At 43.8% G+C, this 27,413-nt stretch overlaps 1 protein-coding gene across 1 annotated transcript; it reads right to left on the bottom strand.

The window, feature by feature from the left end:
• Positions 1–487: 487 nt before the first annotated feature.
• adamts12 (ADAM metallopeptidase with thrombospondin type 1 motif, 12) lies at positions 488–26,720 on the bottom strand. The gene is made up of 26 exons (XM_034296521.1): positions 26,375–26,720; positions 25,858–26,231; positions 15,547–15,730; positions 14,564–14,711; positions 14,114–14,207; positions 13,919–14,002; positions 13,403–13,527; positions 13,138–13,287; positions 12,886–13,029; positions 12,433–12,577; positions 12,256–12,348; positions 12,013–12,158; positions 11,755–11,924; positions 11,377–11,510; positions 10,748–10,868; positions 7,739–7,983; positions 7,490–7,631; positions 7,114–7,240; positions 6,199–6,409; positions 5,956–5,997; positions 4,827–5,924; positions 4,480–4,632; positions 3,393–4,010; positions 2,545–2,691; positions 2,034–2,184; positions 488–1,858 (listed from the first exon to the last, which is right to left on the bottom strand). The coding sequence occupies exons 1-26, from the start codon at positions 26,487–26,489 to the stop codon at positions 1,737–1,739; spliced, it is 5,283 nt and encodes a 1,760-aa protein (XP_034152412.1). The 5' UTR covers positions 26,490–26,720; the 3' UTR covers positions 488–1,736.
• Positions 26,721–27,413: the final 693 nt, after the last annotated feature.

Here is a 27,413-nt window from a genome sequence, read left to right as displayed (position 1 = left end):
TGACAACTTTGTCGTAATCACACACACTGAGAGAGAGAGAGCATCTAGGACTCCACATTGGGCTGGTGTACTATTACTGCTGACTAATTCCTGTGTGTGTGTGTGTGTGTAACAGCGGCAAAGTGGAGAGCTATATCTCATGATATCTGGGTCAGTTCAACATGATCTGTGAAAGAGAGACTGGTGCAACGGTGCTGTTTCACAGCTAGTAGCTAATCACCCCATGGACAAGACAACTTCCCCTTAAAGCTCCAACAGCAGTCCCAGCCCATTTCCAGATAACATCGGAAAACCTACCTTTTGAAGGACAGTGAAATAAATAAAAACAAAATGAGTTGTTAGAAAACATAGCAAATTATTTCTGAATGTACAGTTTTAGAGAATTGGCTGAGCCATCATTTAGTTGAAGGAAATGTGTCTTCATCCAAGGTAACTGAAAAAAAAAATCTCCTTGGACATTCATTGCAAAAAGCACAGTGACACCACATTGTGCTTCTTTCATCACAATATTTATTTCTTAAGGCTTTTATAAAGATGAAGGCATCTGTACAACACAATACATACACAGTGACCACATTCACTGGAGGGATGACCTGCAACACCTCATGCCCATTTGCCAGCCTAACAAAGGGGGGAGCACCCTAAGATAGACACACAGCACCTGAGTAGGATGAAGTTACGCAGAGACACTTGACTCTACGGTCACTTTAAGGTTTTAATATTAGGATCTGCGCTCAGTGGAAACAACCACTGAGAGTCACGGTCCCCCGAGAGCTCTGAGAATGAGAGCACTAACACAATAAAACAACAACACAACAATGCAAAAAAAAAAACACCACTTGAAAACAAATCTTTATTGTACTATTTACCAAGTATTATCTTAGACGTGAGATTAATCAAATATTCATTGATAGATACCTCATCATTGTTAATTTCTTTTTTGAGGGGATTCATTAAATCCAGCACCACTGAAGAACCTTCAAATGATTTGTAAAGACCAAGGTAGATACCAAATACACAAGGTCTGTAAACAAGGTGTTACTGGCTGTCAGCATAACTTTTGTCTCGATGGAAGAACTTAAAATAGTACAGAAAATAAACAACAAGGTAAAACAGGCACAGGTAGAAATACTGGGTGGCATTCAACAGTATTGGAAAACATGTTGAACATTGGTGAGAAGCTCACATCACCTTTAAGAGGCTGTCGGAGGTCTGGGTTACCCAGTAGGGCTTAGCCAAGGCTAGGACAAAGCAGCAGGAGCCTCAGCTTCTTGAATCCTCCCAGATTCTCCTACAGGTACGGCCGAAGCACCCATTTCTCAGACTGTTTTGTAGATTAGGTAACAGTCAGTGGGGGTTGAAAGGATGATGATGATTATGTTGGTGATGATGATGAAATGGCTGCTTCCTTCTGTTATCTGATTGCGCTAGAGATTAATTGCACCAGGATCGAATAGCAGTCCTTTGAAAGAGTTCAGCTGTCCCTATGATAAAACCTTTTGATGAACACTTTTAAATTCCATGTGTAGCTATTTTAGACTGAATATGCTGATCACTGTGAAAAGGGTTCTACGTGCACTGAATCAGGTTCTACCTGTAAACAAATAGGGTTCTTCTAAGGGAACCCCCACAGTGACTGTAAAATAGCCATTTTAGGTCCCAGTTGCCCCCTGTTTTGTATGTGTGCATTTGAATGTAACGTCCACTTGGAAGGTGTATGTACTGTGGGTCAGAGGTCAGCGTAGGCCTCTACAGGTCACACAGCACTGTTTCTGGATGGACTTTAGGGTGCAGCGACCCAGCAGTTTCAGCTTGTCACAGAACCGAGACGACATGCTGTTCTTCTTACACAGCGGACCTACACAACCACAGCACAGGATAGAGTAGAACACTGACTTGACTCAAGTGCAATTCATCAAAAGCATACATGCAAAAGAAATGTTGCTTCCGAATCAGAGGAAATATTTCTTTAGCTAAAGGTGAAATATACTTGACTAATCAAATACCCATCCAGGGATGTGTCATTGTCTCACCTGTTTTAGTCTGACACTCCTGCATGTTGCATTTTCTGAGTGTGTCAGGCTTGCTGCTTTGTTTACACAGACTGTCGTCAACTGAGCCTGACTCCTCCAAGACACAGCGCACCACACGACGCTGAACGCCCCCGCCACAACTCACAGAGCACTGACACACACAGACAACACAACATGAATTACACACTCACACACAGACGACACAACATCAATTACAACCCGCCCCCCCCCCCCCCCCCCACACACACACACAGGGCACTAAAATACAGCACCAAACGAAGAACACTGGGCATACCAAAAGCACAAAGTTGGTAGTCTGATTACCAGTCTTATTAGCTAACATTCCAATCCTTGCCACTCCTGTTATTACCAGAGACTTTGGACATTAATTACAGGGAATGGAATGTATGCTGAAGAGACTGATACCCCAGGCCACGGCATATGCACATACAATAGGTAAATATACTGCAAGTCATAAACTGTCAGTAAATACGTTCCGGTGTGCCTTCACCTCCTCCCAGTCCTGTGGGTCCCAGTTGCTGCAGGGCTGTGGATTGCAGGCCTCCCTGTCATTTGGCCTCTGGGTGGGGCTGCAGTGCTGCAGCTCAGGGCAATACACCAACCGCTCCGTCAACCCACCTCCACAGCTACGTGAGCACTGAAGATGAAAGGTGTTCAAATGTACAATTATAAACTGGGTGGTTTGAACCCTGAATGCTGATTGGCTGAAAGCTTTTGTATATCTGACCATGCAAAAGGGGTAGACCATGCAAAAACAGATTTTTTGTTCCTAAGTTGTTAACCTGATTATGATAGCAATTAGGCTCCTAAAGGTTTTGTGGTAGTATGGCCAATATAGCACAGCTAAGGACTGCATACAGGCACTCCGTGTTTTGTTGTGCCAAAGAATAACCTATAGCTGTGGTATATTAGCCATATCCCACACAGTCTCAAGAGGTCTTCACACAGTCTTTAGAGGTCTTCAATTTCCTCCTCCTGTACCCCAAGACATTCCATATATTTGAATAATTCCCGAACTAGTGAACCTGATTTGACTTTGATGAATATATCAGGCGAGTATTTACAACAAGTACTTCAACAAAAACTGAAGTCATTTATTTGGATACTGAAAGTCACACTAAAGTCAAGACTTTTGCACAGTATTGTATTTTTGTGTGTATGTGTTGGTGACTGTGTGTTTGTATGTGTGTGTATATATATATATATATATATATATATATATATATATATATGTGTGTATCTGTCCCCAAGGAGAGGTTCTCCAGGGCTGGCAGGGTGTATATGTGTACCTGTCCCCAAGGAGAGGTTCTCCAGGGCTGGCAGGGTGTATATGTGTACCTGTCCCCAGGGAGAGGTTCTCCAGGGCTGGCAGGGTGTATATGTGTACCTGTCCCCAAGGAGAGGTTCTCCAGGGCTGGCAGGGTGTATATGTGTACCTGTCCCCAGGGAGAGGTTCTCCAGGGCTGGCAGGGTGTATATGTGTACCTGTCCCCAGGGAGAGGTTCTCCAGGGCTGGCAGGGGGTATATGTGTACCTGTCCCCAGGGAGAGGTTCTCCAGGGCTGGCAGGGTGTATATGTGTACCTGTCCCCAGGGAGAGGTTCTCCAGGGCTGGCAGGGTGTATTTGTGTACCTGTCCCCAGGGAGAGGTTCTCCAGGGCTGGCAGGGTGTATATGTGTACCTGTCCCCAGGGAGAGGTTCTCCAGGGCTGGCAGGGTGTATATGTGTACCTGTCCCCAGGGAGAGGTTCTCCAGGGCTGGCAGGGTGTATATGTGTACCTGTCCCCAGGGAGAGGTTCTCCAGGGCTGGCAGGGTTGGGAACGACAGGACAGTGTGCTGGGGGGTCTTGAGGACAGGGCTTGGCAGTGGAATGGCCTCAATGGACGTCCATTCTGACTGTCTACACACTGTACCTCACGCTGCCTTCTCCCCACCACCTCACACCCTTGGGGACACTACAGACAGAGACACAGAGAGGGACATCACGTCTGTTCTTCCTACTATCTGAGCTATATGTTTCTGTTCATCTTATTGAGTGGTCCTTGGCTCGACTTGTGAATTACGTGAAATTGGCTGTGCAATGATGTCAATTCTAGACTTTCAGCTGAAGTGTTACCGTCTCGCGTAGTTCACCATGGCACGTTCTAGAAACATGTACAAGTCGTGGATACTTGCAGTTGGCAGAGTATGGCACTTGCAACACTAGGACTGTGTAATTTAACTCTCTTGGGCACCCATATGTAAAATGTATGCAAAACCTAAATGTATGCATACATGACATGTCTCATTGGATAAAAGTGTCTTTTATTTCCGTTTTGCATGTGTTTTAATTGTTGTAATACAGGGCTCAGCTTTGGAAAGAGACTTTGGTCTCAGTGGATTTCTCTGTTTAAATGAACGTTAATAAAAAATAATAATACTCACCTTGCTCCAGTTGCCACTCAGCCACGTGACACAGGGGCGCAGATGGCAGGTGCGAGCTGGTTCTGGTCTCTTCAGGTTGGCACAGTCGGAGTCTTGCTGAGAGCTACACATCACTGGTCTCCACACTGCCCCCAGGCCACATGATGTAGAGCACTTAAACAACAGATAGAGAGAGATCTGAGAAGCTGATAATACCTTGAGGTTCTTCAAACCACAGTAACTGGTACAGTATTGAACATTTCCATGGATTTTCACCAATGCAAGAGTGTAGAATTTCACTGAAACATCTAGTGAGGCATTGTACCGATATATGGTCTACATAGCCTCTTCCTGTCCCCTGTACTCACCTCGCTCCAGTTGCCCACCACCCAGAACACCTTCATGTTATCTGGCTCCTGGGTATTTAGGAAGTCACTGTCACTCGTATATGTCGCTACGGGACTTCCTGGCTTCGGCTCCTGGCCTTTCCCCTTTGAACTAGGGGAAGGACCTTTTGAAGTCTGCTTTTTAGAATTAGGTTTAATAGAACGTGGGGCGGTGCTACCAGCCTTGGGCTTCTTCACATTAACGATCTTCATGGTGGTCTTCGGGGATGGGCTTGTAAAGTATGGGGATTCTCTGGCGTGGGGGGAGCTTCCTGCAGTGGGGTAGGGGGCTAGTGGAGTGTGGTGTGGGCCTTTTGGGGTGCTTCTGTAGGGCACCCTGGTTGTTCGTTCGGGTAAAGGGCCGATGGAAGGGGTAGTGTTGGGGCTGGTATGGGGGTAGCGGCTGGTGCTCATGGCCCTGTGTGCAGTGCTGGTTTGTGGGGTTGCGGGGGAGGTAGTGAGCTGAACTCCGGTTGTGTGTGACATCTTAGGGACACAGGTGTGTGGTGTGAGTGGAGTGGTTGCAGAGTGTAACCTGGCAGTGGTCACGGTTGGTGGTGACTGGCTGGGAGTCCTGAGGGAGGTTGGCGTGTTGATTATGTCCAGATCTGTAAGCCCCTCCTCCTCCTCGTCCACTACATAGTCATCTCCTGGGGTATACCTCATCCCCTTATCAGGAATTACTAAGTCAGTTGCACTCCCCTCCTTATTCATCGAGTCCTCATCCTCTCTTAAGTCTCTCTCTTGGTTTTCCTCTTCAGTAGGCATGGCTTTGATAAAAGCCCCATCCTTACTCACTTCACTCCCTTCAGTGGCTGTGGAAGATGGTGGGAGGGGCCTGGTGGTCAAAGTGCTGATAGGGGTTGTAGTTCTCTCAGTCACACTAACAGTGCTGGTTCTGGGTGCAGTGGTGGGCCTGGTGCTTTTGGGGCCCCAGGTGTGTGTGACCGGCTGCCCGGTGGGCTGTCTGTTGGGTGGGTAGATGCGGCGGTACCTAAGGGGTGGTCCCGGTCGCCGTCTGAGGCTTGGGCAGCTCTGCAGGGCGCACAGCGACTTGGAGCGAGGCATGGTTTCCAGGTCACATTTTTTTTTTGGGTAAGGTCCGGCAGGTGACCGTCCGTGTGCGAACACTGCCACCACATGTCACCGGACACTGGGAGAGAGACAATATATCATTACCAGAGCAAGGAGAGAGAAAGTCAATACAACAACACTGAGAGAGAGAGACACTTCAACAGGAACAGGTAACTGACGAAACGGGCAAGACAGGCCAGATAGAGGAGAGAAAGCGTGAACAGAAACAGGAAGGCAGACGTGGAGCTGGACAAAGCGGGAGAAGAGGGGAGAAGTGTACCGCGCTCCAGTTGCCCACGGCCCACTCTGGTCCACAGGGCAGGTCTCTGTTACACGGCACCACAGGTTTGGGTTTGAGCAGCTGTTTGCAGTCCCCGGGGTGCAGCACCCTCTCCTCCCCTGCCACCGTGCGCACACAGAGCACCGTCCGCTTCCTCAGCCCCGCAGGCCCACAGGAGGCCGTGCACGGCTGCCAGCCCCCAACCCACCACCTGCACAGGAAGAGGACTGTCTGACAGGAGCTCTGAACAATAATGGGTTTCAGCAATGAATTGAACAGGGCGCAAAGAAAACATGGAGATGCTAACAATACCTGTCCAGATACAGTGTTCTTAATACCTGTCCAGATACAGTGTTCTTAATACCTGTCTAGATACAGTGTTCTTAATACCTGTCCAGATACAGTGTTCTTAATACCTGTCTAGATACAGTGTTCTTAATACCTGTCTAGATACAGTGTTCTTAATACCTGTCCAGATACAGTGTTCTTAATACCTGTCTAGACACAGTGTTCTTAATACCTGTCTAGATACAGTGTTCTTAATACCTGTCTAGATACAGTGTTCTTAATACCTGTCCAGATACAGTGTTCTTAGTACCTGTCCAGATACAGTGTTCTTAGTACCTGTCCAGATACAGTGTTCTTAATACCTGTCCAGATACAGTGTTCTTAGTACCTGTCCAGATACAGTGTTCTTAATACCTGTCCAGATACAGTGTTCTTAATACCTGTCTAGATACAGTGTTCTTAATACCTGTCCAGATACAGTGTTCTTAATACCTGTCCAGATACAGTGTTCTTAATACCTGTCCAGATACAGTGTTCTTAATACCTGTCTAGATACAGTGTTCTTAATACCTGTCCACTACAGTAGAAATAAGTCAGGGGTTTTAGAGTTGAAGGTAAAATAGGTACCTGGTAGGACAGTCCATGTTCTTGCACCGACGGTGTCTGTCCTCTGGGCGGGTCTCTGGATCACATAAAGACTCATCGACCACACCCACCTCCAGCTCAAAGCACCTGACTGGCTGCAGCTGGTCACCTGGAGGTCACAGAACACAAACACAGAACACAAAACACAGACAGAACACAGACACATACCACAAAATACAGACACAGAAGAAAAAACACAGAGTGAGAAAACAAAACACAGAATATGAAACACAGACAGAGAAAACAAAACACAGAACACAGAAAACAAAACACTGTTTAATTTGAATGTTGCATCACATGTTCATACCAAAGCTGAATATGAATTCCAAGGGAAAAGGTGTTTTTCAAGACCCCTCACCTAGCCCACAGCTGGTGCTGCAGTCTGTCCAGGCCCCATATTTCCACCTGTACTCAGACTTTAAGACCTTATTTCCTGCCTGGTGGCTCTTCTTTATGGTGTACTCATACTTTATACCAGGGTTTTTCTCCTGGTACAGCAGCTGGATGACAGGAAAACACAACAGTTAGGATGTGTGTATCATATCTGCTCAATGCACAGCTGGATTGTTTCATGTGTATGATGTATTTAGTGTCAATGACAATGCACCTGGATCATGACTGGTTCTTTGGTGGGTCCGGGGGAGGTAAGGTTTTCCAGGTTCCCACTGCGTTCATAGTAAAAGATGGTACCAGCTGCCTTGTACTCCCCATTCCATTGAATTATGTACTGGCCATTCAGGAAGTACTCCTCTGACCCCTGGCCGCGCAGAGCCAAGAAGTTCCCCGCTTCTTCCATTTCCTGGACCACAATATCACGTGCACCCTTTGGTATGACACCCACATCCACGTAGCCTGGGACAGATGGATATTGGGTTGGAACTAACAGCTTTTTTTAGTGCAGGGTTGGAACAAAAACCTGAAAGCCATGGGTCCCTAGGACTAAAGTCACAGCCCTTATGGAATAATAGTAACTTTTAACCTAAAAAGGTAAAAGCTATAACAATAAATGCAATTGCAAGCAGAGGCATGATGAATACATAATTTATTTGGATCTTTGCTCTTTGAAGTTTAAACAGGGAAGGAATGAATGGGAAAGAATGGAGACAAACACACAATGTTGGGAGGTACATTAAAGTGCGTGTTTGCATTCCAAACAGAAAGATCACTGCCTTGTTGTCCTCCTAGATAACTTGTCTTTGGTTAGGTGAAACATTCTGATGCCTTATGATTCATGTCTGGCTGGACCACACAAGTACAAAGCCCCGAAACCCTACTCCCTCGCCCTTGAATGACGATTTACATCATCACATCCTGCTTGCGAGTACACTTTGCCAAGCAAGGGAGTGTAATGATCGGAGTTAGCTAACTATCTACTGAAATCGCTAACCAGCGCCGCACCTCACAACAAATCTGACAAATGGGATTAGAAACTGCAACCTGGTCTCAGGAACCTACGTAACCTACATAGTAATAGCGTTCATATCTTATGAACGCTATTACAACGTATCAAAAGTTATGAGCACTATTAAAACGTAAAATAGCATACAAATGCCAGACAAACGTATGATATTTACAAACACTATGAAATAGGATTTTTTTAATGAAATGTTTGACCTGTGTTTCAAACCGGCAACATTTGGATGAGATGGCAGTCACCTTACCCACTGCCCCACACCAGATACGAGGATTCAGGATGAGTAACAGCAATAGCAAGGTCGCTAGAATATTTTATAAAAGCATTTTATCGTTAACGTTCCGTTAACGTTAGGTATCACAGCACTGGGGTTAGGGTTAAGGTTAGATCTCACAGCACCGGGGTTAAGGTTAGGCTGTTTGGGCTACGGTTAGGAAACAAAAAAGGTTAGGTACAGGTTTGGTTAGGGTTATGTCTCACAGCTCTGGGGTTCAGGTTAGGGTTTGGGTTAAGGTTAGGTATCACAGCACTGGGGTTAAGGTTAGGGTTATGGTTTGGGTTAGAATAACAAAGAAAATCACCACTCGCCAAGACAGGCTACAGGTTTCTCACTGGAGCAGTTGGTAGCGTGCCTGTCTAGGATGCAGAAGGTTGCAGGTTTGAACCATGGTTACTGCTTTTTTTTTTCTCCATTCCGCCTCTAATGTTATTTTACTGCACGTAATATATCTTACGAAATCCCCTGACTAAAAGGTACGTAAAATAGTCTACGTCATCGTTCTGAGACCAGGTTGCAAACTGACACTGGAATTATATGTGAAAACAATTTGCAATGACTTGTGGATGCGAATGCAAATGATGAAAGTTTTCACTCATCCCCTCAAGCTAAATATCGTGCAGAGGAAGCAGCTTTCCTGAATTGGACAGGCACTTAAGATGGCAAACAAAACGTCATCTGGTTTCGATGGGGATTTCCCAGAGGGAAAGTGTCTAGGGCAAGGGTGTAAAAACGATTGGAATTGGAATCCAGCCTTTGACTCTGATCACTTAAACTATATGGGAGTGTGGCCTAGCTTAGGTTTGGGTAGGATCTTGCTTGGGTGTAGGAAGGTTTTAGATCGGGTTTATGTGAGGATTAGGTGGGGTTTATGTGGGTCTATGTGTCAATTGGGGATTGGGTCATCCAAAGTACAGAGTGGATTTTTGCCATATAGCCAAGGATTGAATGCTATATCAGTGTGATACGTGAGATGGAGAAACTTAGAGGTTTATAGTAAGCTACAATAATTTCCTGTTCTGTAGAGAAAACAGGAAAACGCAAAGTCTCTCTCTACAGCGAGTCATTCTAAAAAAAATACTGTTGCACTTCAGTTAGACAGTCAGATGTGCCAAAGACAGCAAGACAAATAGCTGCATACACACACAAACACGCACACACACTAATGGTCGACAGCTGCCAAAGACAGCAGGACAAACAGCTGTACACTACCCAGAGCTCTGCCATGACAACCCCACAGCAACAACACAATGACATAATCCTGCAGCCAGCGAGTGTTGATAATGTAAGAGATCATCCAGTGGGTGTTGATAATGTAAGAGATCATCCAGTGAGTGTTGATACTGTGACAGATGATCCTGTGAGTGTTGATAAAGTGACAGATGATCCTGTGAGTGTTGATACTGTGAGAGATGATCCTGTGATTATTGATACTTTGAGAGATGATCCTGTGAGTGTTGATCCTGAGAGATTATCCTGTGATTGTTGATAGTGTGAGAGATGATCCTGTGAGTGTTGATACTGTGAGAGATGATTCTGTGATTGTTGATACTGAGAGATGATCCTGTGAGTGTTGATACTGTGAGAGAGGATCCTGTGAGTGTTGATATTGTGAGAAATTATTCAGTGAGTGTTGATACTGTGAGAGATTTATCCTGTGAGTGTTGATACTGTGAGAGATGATCCTGTGAGTGTTGATACTGTGAGAGATGATCCTGTGAGTGTTGATACTGTGAGAGATGATCCTGTGAGTGTTGATACTGTGAGAGATGATCCTGTGAGTGTTGATACTGTGAGAGATGATCCTGTGAGTGTTGATACTGTGAGAGATGATCCTGTGAGTGTTGATACTTTTGATACTGAGATGTGCTGGCAGGACAGGTGAGACATCAGGGAGATATTTAATGAGGAGAGAGGAGACTCACCGAAGCCATCGCCCCCATCAAAGGTCATATGGACAGTCTCACAGGAGGATCCATCGCCCAGACACACTCCACAACGATCCTCTACAGCATTAGACTCTATACCATAGTCACAGCCCACCTCCTACAAAACACGCACACACACACACAAATACACACACACACACACACAAACATACACACACAACCCCTTAGCATGCAAAACAGACAGCAGATAAAATAAGATCAGGATAATATGGAAGATAATCAGATCCATGTTTCTATCTCTACCCACATGTACTGACCTTACGGAGACAGGGCTTATGCAGCTTTCATTACATCTTGTACATTCGTAAATACATGGATACAATGAAAACAAGCAAACAGCTTGTAATAACTATTAGTTCAGACTTCTCCCAAATACTGAACTGTGCCAACACCTGCAGCCAGCAGCATTTATAAAAGTAAGTTAGTTAGTTTAGTTTCAGAACATTATAATATATTAGGTTATAGTTGAAATGGCTTGATTGCCGTCACCAATCAGCAATCCAATCTGTCTCTCTTACCCAGTCTCCCTCCCTCCCCTCTCTCTGTCTCTCTTACCCAGTCTCCCTCCCTCCCCTCTCTCTGTCTCTCTTACCCAGCCACACTACCTTGCACACTCCATTGACACAGATGCTCTTGGAGTTATTGTTCATGAAGCATGGAGTTCCATCCGTCACAGCATCCAGCATCTTCTCAGAGAAATGCTCATCCACAGGACGACAGTGAAGCTCACACGGACTGGCTGAGAACACAGAGTTGGTATCGGAAACACACCCACACACCCATCACACATGTTAAAGTACTGAAAAATAAAATGCCCTTTTCGAATAGGAAAATCTGTGCTGCCCCCTGCAGCTAGAGATGTCTAATTATTACTCCTTGAATAAGGCAGGTTTACTGTACATACGGTACATGGGAATGAGTGCCTAGTTGTGTTTCATGTAGCATGTGCATGCAGGCATGTGTTTGCAGGTTTTAACTCTTACATGTGCTGGCCACAGGCACCCACTGGTAGAGCTCGTTCTGGTAAGGCACTGTGTCAAACTCACTACACAGCATCTCTCTGAAGGTGGGCTTGGCCTTCTGGCATGGGGAGGTGTTACAGATTCGGTAACGCCTCCTCTCACCTGTACAGTACTTCCCACCAAACTCTGGTCTGAGGGAAAACGGATACCAAATATCTGAATCAAAGATCATGAGAGGACAGCTGACGACAAGGGAGGGTGATACAGATCAGTTCTTACTTGGGGTGGTTACACTCCCTGTCCGCAGACTGTACCCCAGCTCCACAGGTCCTGGAACAGTGAGACCAACTGCTCCACTGTCCCCAGTTCCCATTCACTGTCTCTGGTAGCTTTCCTACTATAACACACTCGCCCGAGATACACCACTGCCAGAGAAAACACACACAAGATGTATGGCATCCCAGAACACAGTCTCAAACTTGGCAATGAAAACCCCCACCCAGAAATCTCGCCTGAACCCACCTTCTCAGGGCCACAGCGGGTGCCATCAATGGGCGAGTCCAGTTTAGAGCGACAGGAACCATTCACTGAACACCAAAGGATCTGGCACACATTCTAGAAGGACGGCAGAGCCAGGCTAAGACTTGGATTCAGATTGGTGCCTTTGTGTGTGTGTGTGTGTGTGTGTGTTTCTCTCACGTCAATCTCGTGGCAGTAGGTGGCATTGGGGCCGTACTGCAGTTGGCATTGGTGGTGAGCGGTGTAGCGGACACCCAGGCGCGCCAGCGGGGTGGTCATATCCTTCTTAGAGGGACGGTCGTCCAGACAGAAACCCCACCCACGACTAGGGGGGTTAGAAAGAATCACTGCCCTTTAGTTTAGTTAACACTGATAGAGAAATACTTCTTACTTCTAACTTTGGCAATATGGTTGTAATAACTAATAAAGTCATGCTAATAAAGTTGAATTGAATTGAATTGAAATACAGAGAGAGAGAGGGAGAGAGAGGGACAGGGACAGAGGAAGGATGAGAGAAAGAGAGGAATACAGAAAGAGTGGAAGAGAGAGGAAGAGAGAGGAAATGAGTGACACACAGAGCGAGAAAGAGGACAATAAAAAAAAAACAGGAGACAGGCCAAGAGGAAGACTCACTCCAGAAACCGTGTGATGTAGTCTTTAGAGCAGGTGGACCAGGTCAGTGGGGAGGTGTCGTACATCAGCTGCCTGGACATGATGAAGGGGTGTCTGCCCTCCAGCTCACAGTCATTCCCCTGACCATCGTGTTGGATCCCAAAGCTGGGGAAAACAAACACAAGCACCTTTTGGATTTTGTCTATCAAAGCAATAGGCTTAGGTGAAATTATATCTTAGATGCAGACAGATATTTGCCACACACACACACACCTGTGTCCCAGCTCGTGTGCGATGGTGAAGGCCACGGGGAGTCCTGAATCTTCGTTGATATTACAGCTGCGGTGAGGCTGGCACATCCCAGACAGGTGGGACAGACCCAGGGTCTCACACGGCTGGTTCCGCCCTGCACAGATGTCCTTCCTGGGGGCGGGTCACACACACACACACACACACACACACACAGAGAGCTCAGCTGTGTTACACGCATCCCAGTGGTGCAGAGCCCTCCGGCTGCTGAAGAGTGTCGCGGTCTTGCCTGGTGACCAGCACGGCCACGTCATGGTGAGCAGGATGGGTGTCACTCTGCGGGTTGAGGTTCTTCTGCCAGGCACAGAAACTGGTCAGAGAGCTGTCGGCATGGTGGACGATCTTCAGGCCTTTCTACCGCGGACGACACCACCACAGGGGCACAGAGGAAGGCAACAGAGGGTATCAGCTGGAGGCGTGGCTGTTTTAGCACTGCACTGTCCTCTGTTAGGAATTCTATCAGTCCGGCACGTTTCTTTATCTGAACAGACAACATATGCTGGGTTGTAGGTGGCCCGCTAGATTTTGAAACAAAACTTGGACGAAAGAGTAGGGGCTAGATTTACTCCAGAATACAGTATGTGGTTCAAAGTAACGTTTCTAAACAGCAACATCTTATTTTCTGGCGCTCCGATAGGTTGCTGCTGGTGACACTAACGTGTTCAAGAAACACTAATGAACCCACTGGTAAGGTTGCCTAGGAGACTGGATCACTGTGACAGTGTTGACGTTTAGTGTTGTTTACCTCCTCTCCCTGGAGCAGTATTAGGCGGACTAAGACCATGTGGATGGCATTCCCTATACTGGCATCATGGAAGATTCCTGCCACCTGGGATGGTCACACACACACAGAGACACACACACACACACACACACTTCACTGCCATGACACGGTTTGTGTTACTGTGTGTGTCGCAGTGTGTTAATCCTCACTACTGACCATGTTCATGATGGTGAAGATGTAAGCCTCAACGTTGTCACTGCCGTGATACTCCAACAGTTTGGAATCGGCCACCACCATTGTCTCCACCCACCTTCACACAGGACAGACAAACCATGAGGAAAGACAAAAAACGTGGTCTCTACCCACCTTCACACAGGACAGACAAACCATGAGGAAAGACAAAAAACGTGGTCTCTACCCACCTTCACACAGGACAGACAAACCATGAGGAAAGACAGAAAATGTGGTCTCTACCCACCTTCACACAGGACAGAAAAACCATCAAGACTGGTCAATCTAATTAATCTGCAATGATTTCGGAACATCAAGAGATGTTCAAAGAGTTAATTTTTAGAACTCCAGGGTGGCACGGAAACTGTCGTTAAAACCCAACTTGTTTCTGCCACCCGACTCGCCTATACAATGGTAGGAGAGACAGTGGTGCACCTATCTCTGCTGACAGAGCGCTGTGAGCGATGCTGAACCGTCTCCTCCTCTCTCCACTTCGCCTCCTCTTCTCTCCCCCTCGCTTCCTCCTGTTCCCTCTGCCAGTCCTCCCGCTCCCTCTCAACCACAAGGGATTCACCCAGTGTATCTGCAGACACAGAGATACAGCACTATAGATATAGAAATACAGTAAAATAGATATAGAGATACAGCACTATAGATATAGAGATACACTACAATAGATATAGATACAGTACAATAGATATAGAGATTCAGTATTATAGATATAGAGATACAGTACCATAGATATAGAGATATAGTACAATAGATATAGAGATACAGTATTATAGATATAGAGATACAGTAGAATAGATATAGAGATACAGTACTTCAGACAAAGAGAAAAAGCACAACATAAACAGAGATACAGTACTACATACACAGAGAGACATTACTACGTACACAAAGAGACATTCCTACATATACTGAGAGACAGTACTACATACACAGAGAGACAGTATTACATACACAGAGAGACAGTACTACATACACAGAGAAACAGTACTACATACACAGAGAGACAGTACTACATACATACACAGAGAAACAGTACTACATACACAGAGAGACATTACTAAATACACAGAGATACAGTACTGCATACAGAAAGAGACAGTAGTGCATACACAGAGATACAGCACTACATACACTGAGATACAGTACTACATACACAGAGAGACAGTAGAGCATACACAAAGATACAGTACTACATACACAGTGATACAGTACTACATACACATAACTACATACACAGAGAGACAGAAGTGCATACACAGAGATACAGTACTACATACACAGAGAGACATTACTACATACACAGAGAGACAGAAGTGCATACATAGAGATACAGTACTACATACACAGCGAGACATTACTACATACACAGAGAGCTACAGACACAGGCACAGTTCTGTTCGACTCACCCTTGACCCCACAAGTGTGGTGTGTGAACCGGGCCTCAGTGCTTCGTCTGTGTCTAGGTGTTGCTGTGGTAACGCTGGGGTAGATAATATGAGGTTCTGCCCCTCCCCTCTCTACAGGACCATCAATGGACCCCTGAACCGGCTCAATGAAGTGGGGTCCCTCAGGCAAGTTAAAGAGACCTTTCTGTATCACATAGAGAACCAGTTCCGTCTGGCTATTAATATGAAACCCATTGTAGCTTGCTCTGACAAAACAGAAGACACAGTTCAACATGTAATAATTCTGATGTATTATGAAAGTCAGCGGAGAAGCTAGTGTTATATCTGTAGTGTGTTAACTCCCTCATTAAATGTCTCCAGTTAACTTTATGGCATGATAATTTCCATGAGTGCCCTGCAGTGCATTCCCTTGTTCAGTGGTTCAGTGATATGCCTGACATGTTTTTACCAGTGAAAACACATCCCTTCCCTTTAAAACATGGAAAACATATGTGCTGCCCCCTTCTGCTGGACAAATAGAACTACTCTTGGAATTGGGCATGTTTCTATCTACAGTTTGTAGTGCCACAGAAACACACACACACACACACACACACACAAGCACACAGACATACACAAAACGGTTTGTACCACTACACACAAACACACAGACATACACACAAAGGTTTGTACTAACACACAAAAAACAGGCTTGTAGTGCCACACGCACGCACACACGCACACACACACACACACACACACACACACACACGTGACCTGTCACTCTCTGTAGGGTCTTTTAATCAGGTGATTGTTGTTTGCAGAAAGTTCAACGCCTGTGTGTCAAGTGTCAACAACCCTAGACTGCATCGGAGCACACTTGCCTATCTGCATCACTACACACAAGAAAAGGGCACGAGAAAAAGGTCTGGGATCAACATTATAATCAATTTCTAGTGAATCATGCAGTCACTGAGGTCAAGCATTGCCACACTCATCCAATGAAGTTTTTCTGCACTAAGGCTGTGTACTCCGTGTGTATATCTACAAAATCTGCTCTTCTATCCAGCCAAGTTTATGTCGCCAGCCAAGTTTATTTCTCAGGGGTCAAGGCTTTAGTTTGTAGTTACAATGTGCTGAGGGTTCATTGAGTACACAACACTTTAGCAAATGTCCCTCTACAACCTCTGTCAGAGCACCTGGGTCTTACGACGGATCCCCCAGTCACTTTTAGATTGGAACCACAATGAAACCAAAGATGAGGTCATTTCCTTGGACCGATCTCCCTCTGACCGTGTTGTCTGATCAGTGGTTAGGCTAACAAGAAATATTCCCACAACCTTTAGAGAACGTTTCCCTTGAGAGTCTCATTAGGTCACTGACTAACCTTTTTATACGAATGTCTCTGTATAAGAAATTACTCCCAGAGTGCATTCTCCTAATTTCCAAAAAGAAATAACCAAAAGTGGTAACCATGTTCTCAGAATTAAAGACATTAATGACATGATTCATGGTAATGTTGCAAAAACATGAATGTTTCCAGGTTTCTGTGGGTTAGGAGAATATTCCATCAAAATACCAGCAAACATTTGGAGAACCTGATATCCATGTTCTCACAATATACACTCACCTAAAGGATTATTAGGAACACCATACTAATACTGTGTTTGACCCTCTTTCGCCTTCAGAACCGCCTTAATTCTACGTGGCATTGATTCAACAAGGTGCTGAAAGCATTCTTTAGAAATGTTGGCCCATACTGATAGGATAGCATCTTGCAGTTGATGGAGATTTGTGGGATGCACATCCAGGGCACGAATCTCCCGTTCCACCACATCCCAAAGATGCTCTATTGGGTTGAGATCTGGTGACTGTGGGGGCCATTTCAGTACAGTGAACTCATTATCATGTTCAAGAAACCAATTTGAAATGATTCGAGCTTTGTGACATGGTGCATTATCCTGATGGAAGTAGCCATCAGAGGATGGGTATATGGTGGTCATAAAGGGATGGACATGGTCAGAAACAATGCTCAGGTAGGCTGTGGCATTTAAACGATGCCCAATTGGCACTAAGGGGCCTAAATTGTGCCAAGAAAACATCCCCCACACCATTACACCACCACCACCAGCCTGCACAGTGGTAACAAGGCATGATGGATCCATGTTCTCATTCTGTTTACGCCAAATTCTACCATCTGAATGTCTCAATGGAAATTGAGACTCATCAGACCAGGCAACATTCTTCCAGTCTTCAACTGTCCAATTTTGGTGAGCTTGTGCAAATTGTAGCCTCTTTTTCCTATTTGTAGTGGAGATGAGTGGTACCCGGTGGGGTCTTCTGCTGTTGTAGCCCATCCGCCTCAAGGTTGTGCGTGTTGTGGCTTCACAAATGCTTTGTTGCATACCTCGGTTGTAACAAGTGGTTATTTCAGTCAAAGTTGCTCTTCTATCAGCTTGAATCAGTCGGCCCATTCTCCTCTGACCTCTAGCATCAACAAGGCATTTTCGCCCACAGGACTGCCGCATACTGAATGTTTTTCTCTGTTCACACCATTCTTTGTAAACCCTATAAATGGTTGTGAAAATCCCAGTAACTGAGCAGATTGTGAAATACTCAGACCGGCCCGTCTGGCACCAACAACCATGCCACGCTCAAAATTGCTTAAATCACCTTTCTTTCCCATTCTGACATTCAGTTTAGAGTTCAGGAGATTGTCTTGACCAGGACCACACCCCTAAATGCATTGAAGCAACTGCCATGTGATTGATTAGATAATTGCATTAATGAGAAATTGAACAGGTGTTCCTAATAATCCTTTAGGTGAGTGTAGGTTATTCATGTTCTAAATGCTTTCTGATACCTTTTTACAGTTTTAATTGCTCTTTGTTTTCTGGGAAGGTTAAATATTCTTACATAGGTTTTGAAACTCACATAGTTGGCACACATTCATAATATTTACGGTTACATAAAGCATGTTCATCTACAGGGTCATTATTATTCAATATGTCCTTACGTTGGACATTTGAGCTCATAACCTCTTGATTCACAGTATACCGATCTTTCCTCCATGCCAGGATGTCTTGTCAGGCAACACCTAATCTAACCATTTCATCTCATTAAATTAAATTGGCTTATTTGAGCAACTTGATGGCTTTCTTTCTATGCTGATTTTGCTCAGCAAAGTTAACGTGTTTTAATATTACTCCTGAATCACTATGATCCCAAACACAATTTTCTTGAGTGTACTTTTAAAAGACCTATGATTACACTTCAAAAAACTTTCCCCTGTGGTCTGTGTGATGCAATGGTTACAGTTGCAAAGCCAGACACACACAGAATGCCAGTCTGCATGGGTCTGAAAAGAAATGCATAGAAACAGAAAGAATTTGTTCCACATGGCGTCCCGTATGTGGTTTGAATTTCAAGAACATAATCCCAGATAAAAATTATGTACAGTTGCAAGAAAAAGTTTGTAAACCCTTCTATGATACCTGCATACCTGTATAATTGGTTTCTGTAATACAGTCTGAACTTTATCGAGCTCATGACACAGTGGGATTTAACAAGAAATACACATAAAATGTGTACTTTTACGAAGTGTTCGGTGAACACTCTGGTCTAAACATAAACAGCATAAGCCAGAAAAAATATGTGAACCATGATTTTTGGTAATTGGTGCAACTTCTTTTCACAGCAATACGTTAATGCATTTCTTCAGTAGTTGCTGATCAGACCTACAAAAATGCTAGGAGTTATTTTTAACCATTCTTCCTTACAGACCTGTTTCAGTTCATTTATATTTTTGGGCTTGCTTCAGAACATGCCAGAGCATTAAAATAAAGCTGAGGTCAGGACTCTGCCTTAACCATTCAAGATGCTAATTTTAATGTGTTGTCAATTTTCTATTGTGTTTAGGATCATTTACATGCCTCATGACCAAAACTCTTTTCATCTTCACATGACTGACACTGATACCCTAATATTCCCTCACTAGGATTTTCTGATACTAGTATGGATTCATTGTTTCTTCATCAGTTGGAAGCCACCCAGGCCCTGAGGAAGCAAAGCAGCCTCAAACCATGATGCTCACTCCACCATGCGTTATGGTTAGACTGTGGTTTTAGTCTTGTTATGTAGTATTTTTTTTTACTCCAAATATAGCAATATGCCCTTCAACCAAATTCCTTTCTCATCTGTCCATAGAAAATTGTTGCAGTAGTGTTGTGAAACATCCAAGTGGTTTTTAACAAACCTGAGATGGGCAGCTATGTTGTTTTGGGAGAGCAGTGGTTTTCTCTGTGGTATCCTCCCATGAATCTCACTCTGGTTAAGTGTCTTTCTTATTGTGGACTCATGGACACAGATATTTAAGATCCTTGGTTGTTAGCTTTGGGTTCCTTGCCACCTCCCTGACCCTTATACAACCTGGCCTTGCTGTGATCCAGCATCCTACTCCTGCTGGACTCCTACTCCTGCTGGACTCCTACTCCTGCTGGACTCCTACTCCTGCTGGACTCCTACTCCTGCTGGACTCCTACTCCTGCTGGACTCCTGCTCCTAGGAAAGGTAGCAGTGGCGCTGACTCTGTGTGTACACAATCTGTCTAGTTGTAGACTGATGGAGGTCCAAGTATTTAAAAAAGCTTTTATGACTTAAATTCCCCACTTTGAAAGAAGTCATTACCCTAGGGGTTAGCATACATTTTCCATTTTCCACTATTATGTTTGTTTGACCAATGTGTTCAATAAAGACATTTGTGTGTATTATTTGTTAATTCATAGAGTCTATCTATTGTTATGAATTTTTTTATGAGGCATTAATTTCAGAAGGGTTTGCAAACTTTTTCTTGTAACTGTAAGTACTTATTCATGATGTAGCAAAAATATAGTAATTCGTGCTCAAGGAAAGATCCTAACAAACAACATTTCATTAAATCAGATTTTTTTCTAGTAACGCATCCCAAATAATGACATGAAGATATTTATCTTAAAAATCTTAAAACTCCTCTAGTAGATCTCAAACCCAGGCCACTGGCAACAACAAAAACACCCTAACCACTGCACAAATTGGAAATGTCTCCAGGATTTTTTTCTTACTGGACCCGTATAGTTAGGCATTGTCCAGAAAATACTCTAACCCATGCTATGCTCTCATGAAATAAGTGAGGGCTGTGAACTACAGGGTGAATGCACTTTAAAGGTATTTCTCAGCTCTGTTAGAAATACACTCAATAAAAACCTCTATTGATCATAATGATTCAGGAAACTTTCACACCAGGCATGGCAGCTAGCCCAGCGGTAGGGACATCTGACCAGTAACTAAAAGGTTGCTGAATCCAACCTAGAGGTTCACACTTCAAATCCTCCACATACCTGTATAAATGATAAAAAAAAATATGTTAAAAGCTCTGTGTTGGTCAGTGTACCTAACATTGCCAACAGACAAATATTAATGAACTGACCAATAAGTTAATCAATAAGGGTTTTGATTAGCACAGTAATAAGGCTTGATGTATTGTATAAACTAATTTATTTGGTGGGAAAATGTTTCTTTGGGACCACGTGGCATTATGATAACTGGTACACAGAAATGTTCTTGCAATGTTTAAATGTGTATAGAACATGCATATTCTAGGAACATGGTACCCACGTTCAATGTAATTTACATTTTACAGTAAGAAAAGTCTCCTAACACCAAAACATGCTATAATCTATTTATTTACTAACATAAATAGACAGTTCCCATAATTATCAGACTACTGGAAATTCCAAAATCCTAGGAACACTAAATAAACATGACAAGTTTCTCCCACCACAGAATTGTTAGCTGGGATTGGAGTGATTCACATTGCAGCACTGAGCCAAAGACAGTGGAATCAGTCCAGAGCTCTGACAGCTCAGGGGACTCATCGTGAAAACATGCAGATATGGTTATACGGTCGGTTACATTGGGCAGATGAACATTAGTGTTTTGATTGTTTCTCTACATTGTAACTATTTCTATAAATACCAAAATTAAACATTGCACAGACTAAAACATAGTTATACCCACATTCTTCGTACAGTCCATATCTAACTGGGCTACGGTGGCTTCCTCACACCCTTCGGATTTCAGTCCCAGAAGACAAAACCAGATGGAAGGTTGCAGATCAGCTAGTGAGGAATGCAGAGGCCCATCCAAACACTCAGATGTGATCTTCATACAGAACACATACAGAATCTATGTAGGGATTTCTGCATGATACGACCAGTAATCCTTAAACTACCACCCACACCATTGTCAGGGTGTCTATTACTCCACCAACTTCCAACAACACAGAACATGAAAGGAGGAAACAAATGCTTGGTTCTTCATTCAAGGTGCTATTTTCAGGGAACCTTGGGAAACAAATCTTGAAACCTTGAGTCCCAACATAGAGATCAACTTAAACCAACTCAAAGCAATTAAAACATTTCAATTGGACCTAAGTCCTTAATTGGGCATTTTAAATTGCAATTCCTCTAAATTCTTCCAACTGAACCCTGTCTGTTTTTAAACCTTGTCTTGCTTTCTTCCTCCTTGTCACCTGTCTGAGAGGAAGAGTGTGTGAGTGTCAGTTTCAAGTGCTAGGGAGGCTACAACAACCGGTCTGTGTGAGTTTAAATACAGGAGCCACGTGGAACTGCTTTAGCTCTGTTTCCTGCTTCTGCTGTTCATTGGAGAGCAATCCAAAAAGACCTGAGTTCCCCAAACAGCACCTTAATTTGCGGCAGTTTCATACAGAAAGAAAATATTCCTGTAGCAACAGGACACCTAAATGGTTATGAGGATTGTAATTAATCATACTTCACAGGGGTTGAAACATTTTCGTGACATTTTACATTTTAAAAGTGGAAAATAAAAAGATTAAAATGAACTCTTAATGCATTGCTATCCAAGTTTGCACTTCCTAGTATGCAGGAAAATTCCTGCAAGCAACAGGATGATCAAATGAAGATACGGCACCTGTAAGCTCCCTCCTGCCTGAGGCTTAGCTGCTCTAACGCTGATTATCTGGGGAAGTTTCACTCCTTACTGTGCCACATGGTGAAGGAGCTTTTCTGTCTATCTCGTCATAATAACTTCAGCCACCTTCAAAACAAGTTTTTTTGTTTTCATTCAAGTAAATAACAGCTGTACTGTTTTGCGTACATGCAGATTTGTCGTTGTTGTACAACTGTGAACGGGATGAATACCCGGCTTCAGAAGCGTTGTTATTTTCCATTACATACAGTAGTAGCACTGAACACGCAAATACTTGTTCCTTCTAGTGCCGTTGGGATAACCAATTATTTCACTGAACAAGCATTCAGTTGGTTTGGACTGCATGTATTGGAGCGGTGTAACAATATTAGCAGGGATATATGTGACTCATCACACACTTGTGACTCTCTCAAGTGGTCGCCTGTAAAGTTAACTGAGGCTGTCAGTCGACTGAGCGTGACCTTACATGCGCTGATCTGACTGATTTCTGGATTTGAAGAGCAGTGTAAAAAAAAAGATGGCTTTATAAATTTGTGTGAATGTTCAGGAGGAAGAAGTGCTGCAATCTTCATCTCTCCTGGACCAGCTGGGAGTTGCTCTGTCCAGATAGGGTAATAGTTACAACCAATTATCACAAACTTGTGAAAGGTGAAGAAACAGGATCAAATCCGAAAAAATTATATTTAAAAATAGATATTAAACAAATGATATAAAATGTCGTTTTGGTCTGGATTTTCTATTTAAAAGAGACACTTTTTCTATTTAGAAGAGACAATTTTTGCTAAACTAAAGGAAGTGTGCTAGAATCAGAGGATAAAGGCTGTTTACTTCGTAATACTTTCCACAATGTAGCTTACTGCAATCCAGAGACATGCCCTGTTCTGTTGCCTGGCCTGATACAAAATCCATGCCAACTTTCACTCATTTCTTTCAGTTCACCAATCACAGCTAACCTTAAAAACCAGGACCACCAATGAGCAAAGAGACAAAGCAGCCCTTCTGCAGTAGGTCAAGTAGGTCTGTAGCCGCTATACAGTTGTGTTATGTCGAAATGGTTTACCATGATGAAAGGCCTCACAAGGAGCACATTTCTACAAATGTAAACTCTTTAATATTTACAGGTTTCACACAAACATTTTGTTGAGATTTTCTAAAAAATAAAAAGGACAACTGTACAGCTGAGCAAACCCTTGTTTCATCTGCTCAAGTACCTCTACTTTTTATGTGTCAGTGGGTTCAGTACATGTCCAGTACTGCAGCTTGGAGCTCTTGGTTTCTCTCCCAAGCCTTACTGTCTACGGTCTGGTCGCTGACTGACCTCCTTTCTCACTGATAAACACTATAACTGATTAGTCCTCTGGTCGTACACTGACCTTCTTCCATCTGGAGGATTAGGGCAGTGGGACCCCTCATTGTGGCTCCAGAATTAGTGTAAAAAAGTACAACATTTGTGGTTGTTTTTATCTGTTAGACAGCACAAAAATTTAATGTTAGCGCAAGGTTAGCGCATCTGACCAATAACCAAAACATTGCTACATCAAATGACAAGATCTGTTCCGAGCAGGACAGCTGACCGTAACTGTTCTCTCAAGTTCGCATCAAAAGCAGAAGCCACATTTCGGTTGAAACTGACAGATATCCCCCTTTCCATTGTGGGTCTCAGAATAACACTGTAGAATGCACAAGTAAGCTTTTACTGTACACTTTGTATACTACTTTGGGTTAAGTAGCCAAAGCTGGGATCCTTAATATAAAACAATAACAAAGTGGTAAAAAGCTGTCTGGAGAAATGGAACAAATCACAGAATGACCATCCAAGGAAACAACATTACAGTTTAACCATGTTTTAAGGCTATATAATGTTTGGTCCCATTTACATAATAAAACAAACATATCCTTTAGTTTTTGATGGGATATTTCAGTTCAAATATGTTCATAAGAAATGTTCAGAAAAGTTATATTCTTCAATAATCATGTCTAAAATGTCCTAAGAAGTAGAAACTAAAGATCTCAGCCTTCATTTTAAACAGGTTTATATGCAGCTTGGTGCAGAGTTTTGAAACCACACTTAACTATATGATTGGTGCGTCCCAGCCCAATAAGAAAAAGGCCTTTGCACTTCCCCTGTCTCTTTGTACAACCAAAACACATGGGCTGTCACAACAGCTGTATATCCTCAAGGCAGTATATTTACAAGGTGGGGCTCAGAGCAACTGCAAACCAACCATGACTGACAGCAAGACAAGACCTCGCAGGAGATTGCTTAGGCATTCCTGATGTAACGAGAGTAAACACTGAGAGACATCCATCACAGGCTTAACTGACACAGCTGATCATTTACAGGGGAAACTTCCTTGTCTTTTCTATCCGCTCCTCTACAGAAATCCACCAGGGACAGTACCAAACGTTCCCTTTTGCCTCTCTCTGCTGCCCAGCTGTTCTCTGGTCAGCAGCCAGGCAGAAAACTCACAACTGTCATTGTGATGAGAATCAAAGTCTTCCTTTGCTTTGTAGATAAAAGTAGGTTTCTTAAAAGAAACATACAAGAAATTCTAAAAATACAGCTGGCTCGTGCAAGTGTGTTTGTGTGGGTGGCTCTGATCCAAGTTTTACTTCAGTCTCTTATACGGAGTAGCCATGGAAGCTTGAAACATTCTCAAACGTACTCTCTGTGGTCAAACAAGGAGAAATATAACACTGTACAAACAGACAGAGAGAGGGAGAGAGTGAGAGTGCTGACACATAGCGAGTGCTGAGAGAGCAAGACAAGTAGGGGGAGAGAGAGGGGAAGAGTGTGCATGGGACATAAGGTCTTCCCATACAGACGGAGAGTAGGCAGCCGTGGTAGTCATTGAGGGCCATAGAGGTAAAGCTGTTCTGCAAACAGTCTCAGGAAGTCTGGAAGGCCAAACCAGCAGACGGGGGTACTCTCAATCTTATGGGGGCTTTGTTCAACGGCCTGTGAAGACCAGACCACATACAAACTCTTCTGATGCTGCTCGTCTGCATGATTTACTATACTGCTTACCGCAGCCTGTCCAAATCTAGATTTCTAAGTTCTTCTGACCTTAAGGACACAGCATTTTCTATGGGGCTCAAGTGAATTTGAAATAGGGAAAGAAATTACACTGAATGTCCTATCTGAGCTTGCACTATGCTTGTAAATGCCATGCATTTGTGAAGCTTTATATTAATCACTGAATCAAAGAACTCCAGGATTTTTGCAGTGTCTCATAACTACCTTACATGTTGGTTTCAGAGAACAAGGATTTTTGCACATGCATGAGTTAAATTACACATATGTTTAGTAGCTTATCCTGATCTTACCAAGCCTTCACAGGTACTGATGGCAGCTGTCCCCCGCGCATTAGCAGAATCTGTCACCGTGCCAATCAGGTGACAATCGTTCTCCACTGTGGTACTGCGCTCCGTCCGGTTAAGAGTCCCGTTTCTTCTCTCCAGAATATAATTGTTTGACACCAAATAGTTGTTGACTGTTAGATTGAAAAACAAGTCGCGTCCCTTGTAGCTCACCTTATAATAAACGCGTCCCTCCAAAAGCCCCACGTCTCTTTTCTGCCGCCCGCGCGTAAAGCGATGTACAAGAGAGTGGGAGGAAAACTGTCCATCTCTGTTAACTTTGACTGGGTGGACAACGGACATATTCGACTGGGACTGGGGAACACCACCTGAGGATACAACTGAAAAATTATAAAATCAGAATATTTTGATGAGCATATCAGTGAAATGGTGCATTAAATCTATGCACGCCAGAGTAACTCCAATAATAAAATCACAACATTCTTGCGATTATTAAAGCCTGGTTGTAACAAATGTGACTGACCTTGTTTGGCGTCTGGAGAGAGTCTGCCAGGCAGCGAAAATTCGACATGGCTGGCTGCCAAAATCAAAACTGAATGTAGCAGAAAAAGAACCCGGCTTACCCGCGGACATTGCATATTTTATCTAACCAAAATCAAGAGATTTAAAAAGATTCACAGGCATTGAAGTTAGGACTGTGCTTTAGGAGCAGTCAGCGACCACTTTGTTCCATCAACGGCCAGCGTCATGGATGATAAAGTAAAAATTAGGCAGCATCGAATAATATATTGCAGAACATAGTAACAGTGGGAGAAAGAGAGAAAGCTCCAAGTTTGCAAGGGAGGGGAGGAGTGTTCTAATGCTTAGTGTCTCGTTTCTTTCCATGGGCTAGCAATAGCACAGAGATCAGCGGTACTGTGCAGCTGCAACGCAGTGGGAGACAACTCACCTCCTGCGCTCTAAACACCACTCAAACAGTTGAGTATTTTATTGAAATTTAAAGTATGTCTACTAATTGTATGATGAACCGGCTAAATCGCTTTAGTCTCCTTGCCAGTGCCATTGCTGTTCTGTCTCTGCAGAGTTGTATGACAGATAACTTCTTCCTAGTCTGTCTACTGCTCTTGTTTCTGTGCTTTATGGCCACAACTACCCATTTTCAAATGGATACTTCCAGCAGGACAATACACCATGTCACAAAGCATCATTTCAAGCTGGTTCCATAAACAGTGACTTCAGTTTACTGCAATGACCCGCACAGTCTCCAGATCTAAATCCAATAGAGCGCCTCAGATGAAGTGGAAAGGGGGTTCACAGCCTGAATGTGGGGCTGAAACATCTGCTGGGACTTCATATGGACTAACATTCCTATGGAATGTCCAGTGCCTTGTTGAATCCATGCCGAATAATTCAGGCAGTTCTGGAGGCAAAAGGGAGACCTACCTGACAATACCCAATACCTAATAACGTGCGCCTAAAAAAGTGGTCACTGCGTGTAGAAAATAGTCTGTAGGTACGGATGAGTCGTGAGTCACTAAGTACCGGTAGGTACTGGTATGTAG

Source organism: Esox lucius, chromosome 13, assembly GCF_011004845.1.
Source record: "Esox lucius isolate fEsoLuc1 chromosome 13, fEsoLuc1.pri, whole genome shotgun sequence".
Lineage (NCBI taxonomy): Eukaryota > Metazoa > Chordata > Actinopteri > Esociformes > Esocidae > Esox > Esox lucius.
The sequence above is the reverse complement of the archived record's forward strand: the minus strand, read 5'-3'. Positions and strand labels throughout refer to the sequence as shown.

Excerpts from the sequence above, each read along its gene's own strand:
- adamts12 (XM_034296521.1), bottom strand. The coding sequence starts at position 26,489 with ATGCAATGTCCGCGGGTAAGCCGGGTTCTTTTTCTGCTACATTCAGTT. Across the intron at positions 13,288-13,402 it reads GTGGCCGTGCTGGTCACCAG|GAAGGACATCTGTGCAGGGC; the intron begins GCAAGACCGCGA and ends ACCCGCCCCCAG. Across the intron at positions 7,632-7,738 it reads AAGAACCAGTCATGATCCAG|CTGCTGTACCAGGAGAAAAA; the intron begins GTGCATTGTCAT and ends CCTGTCATCCAG.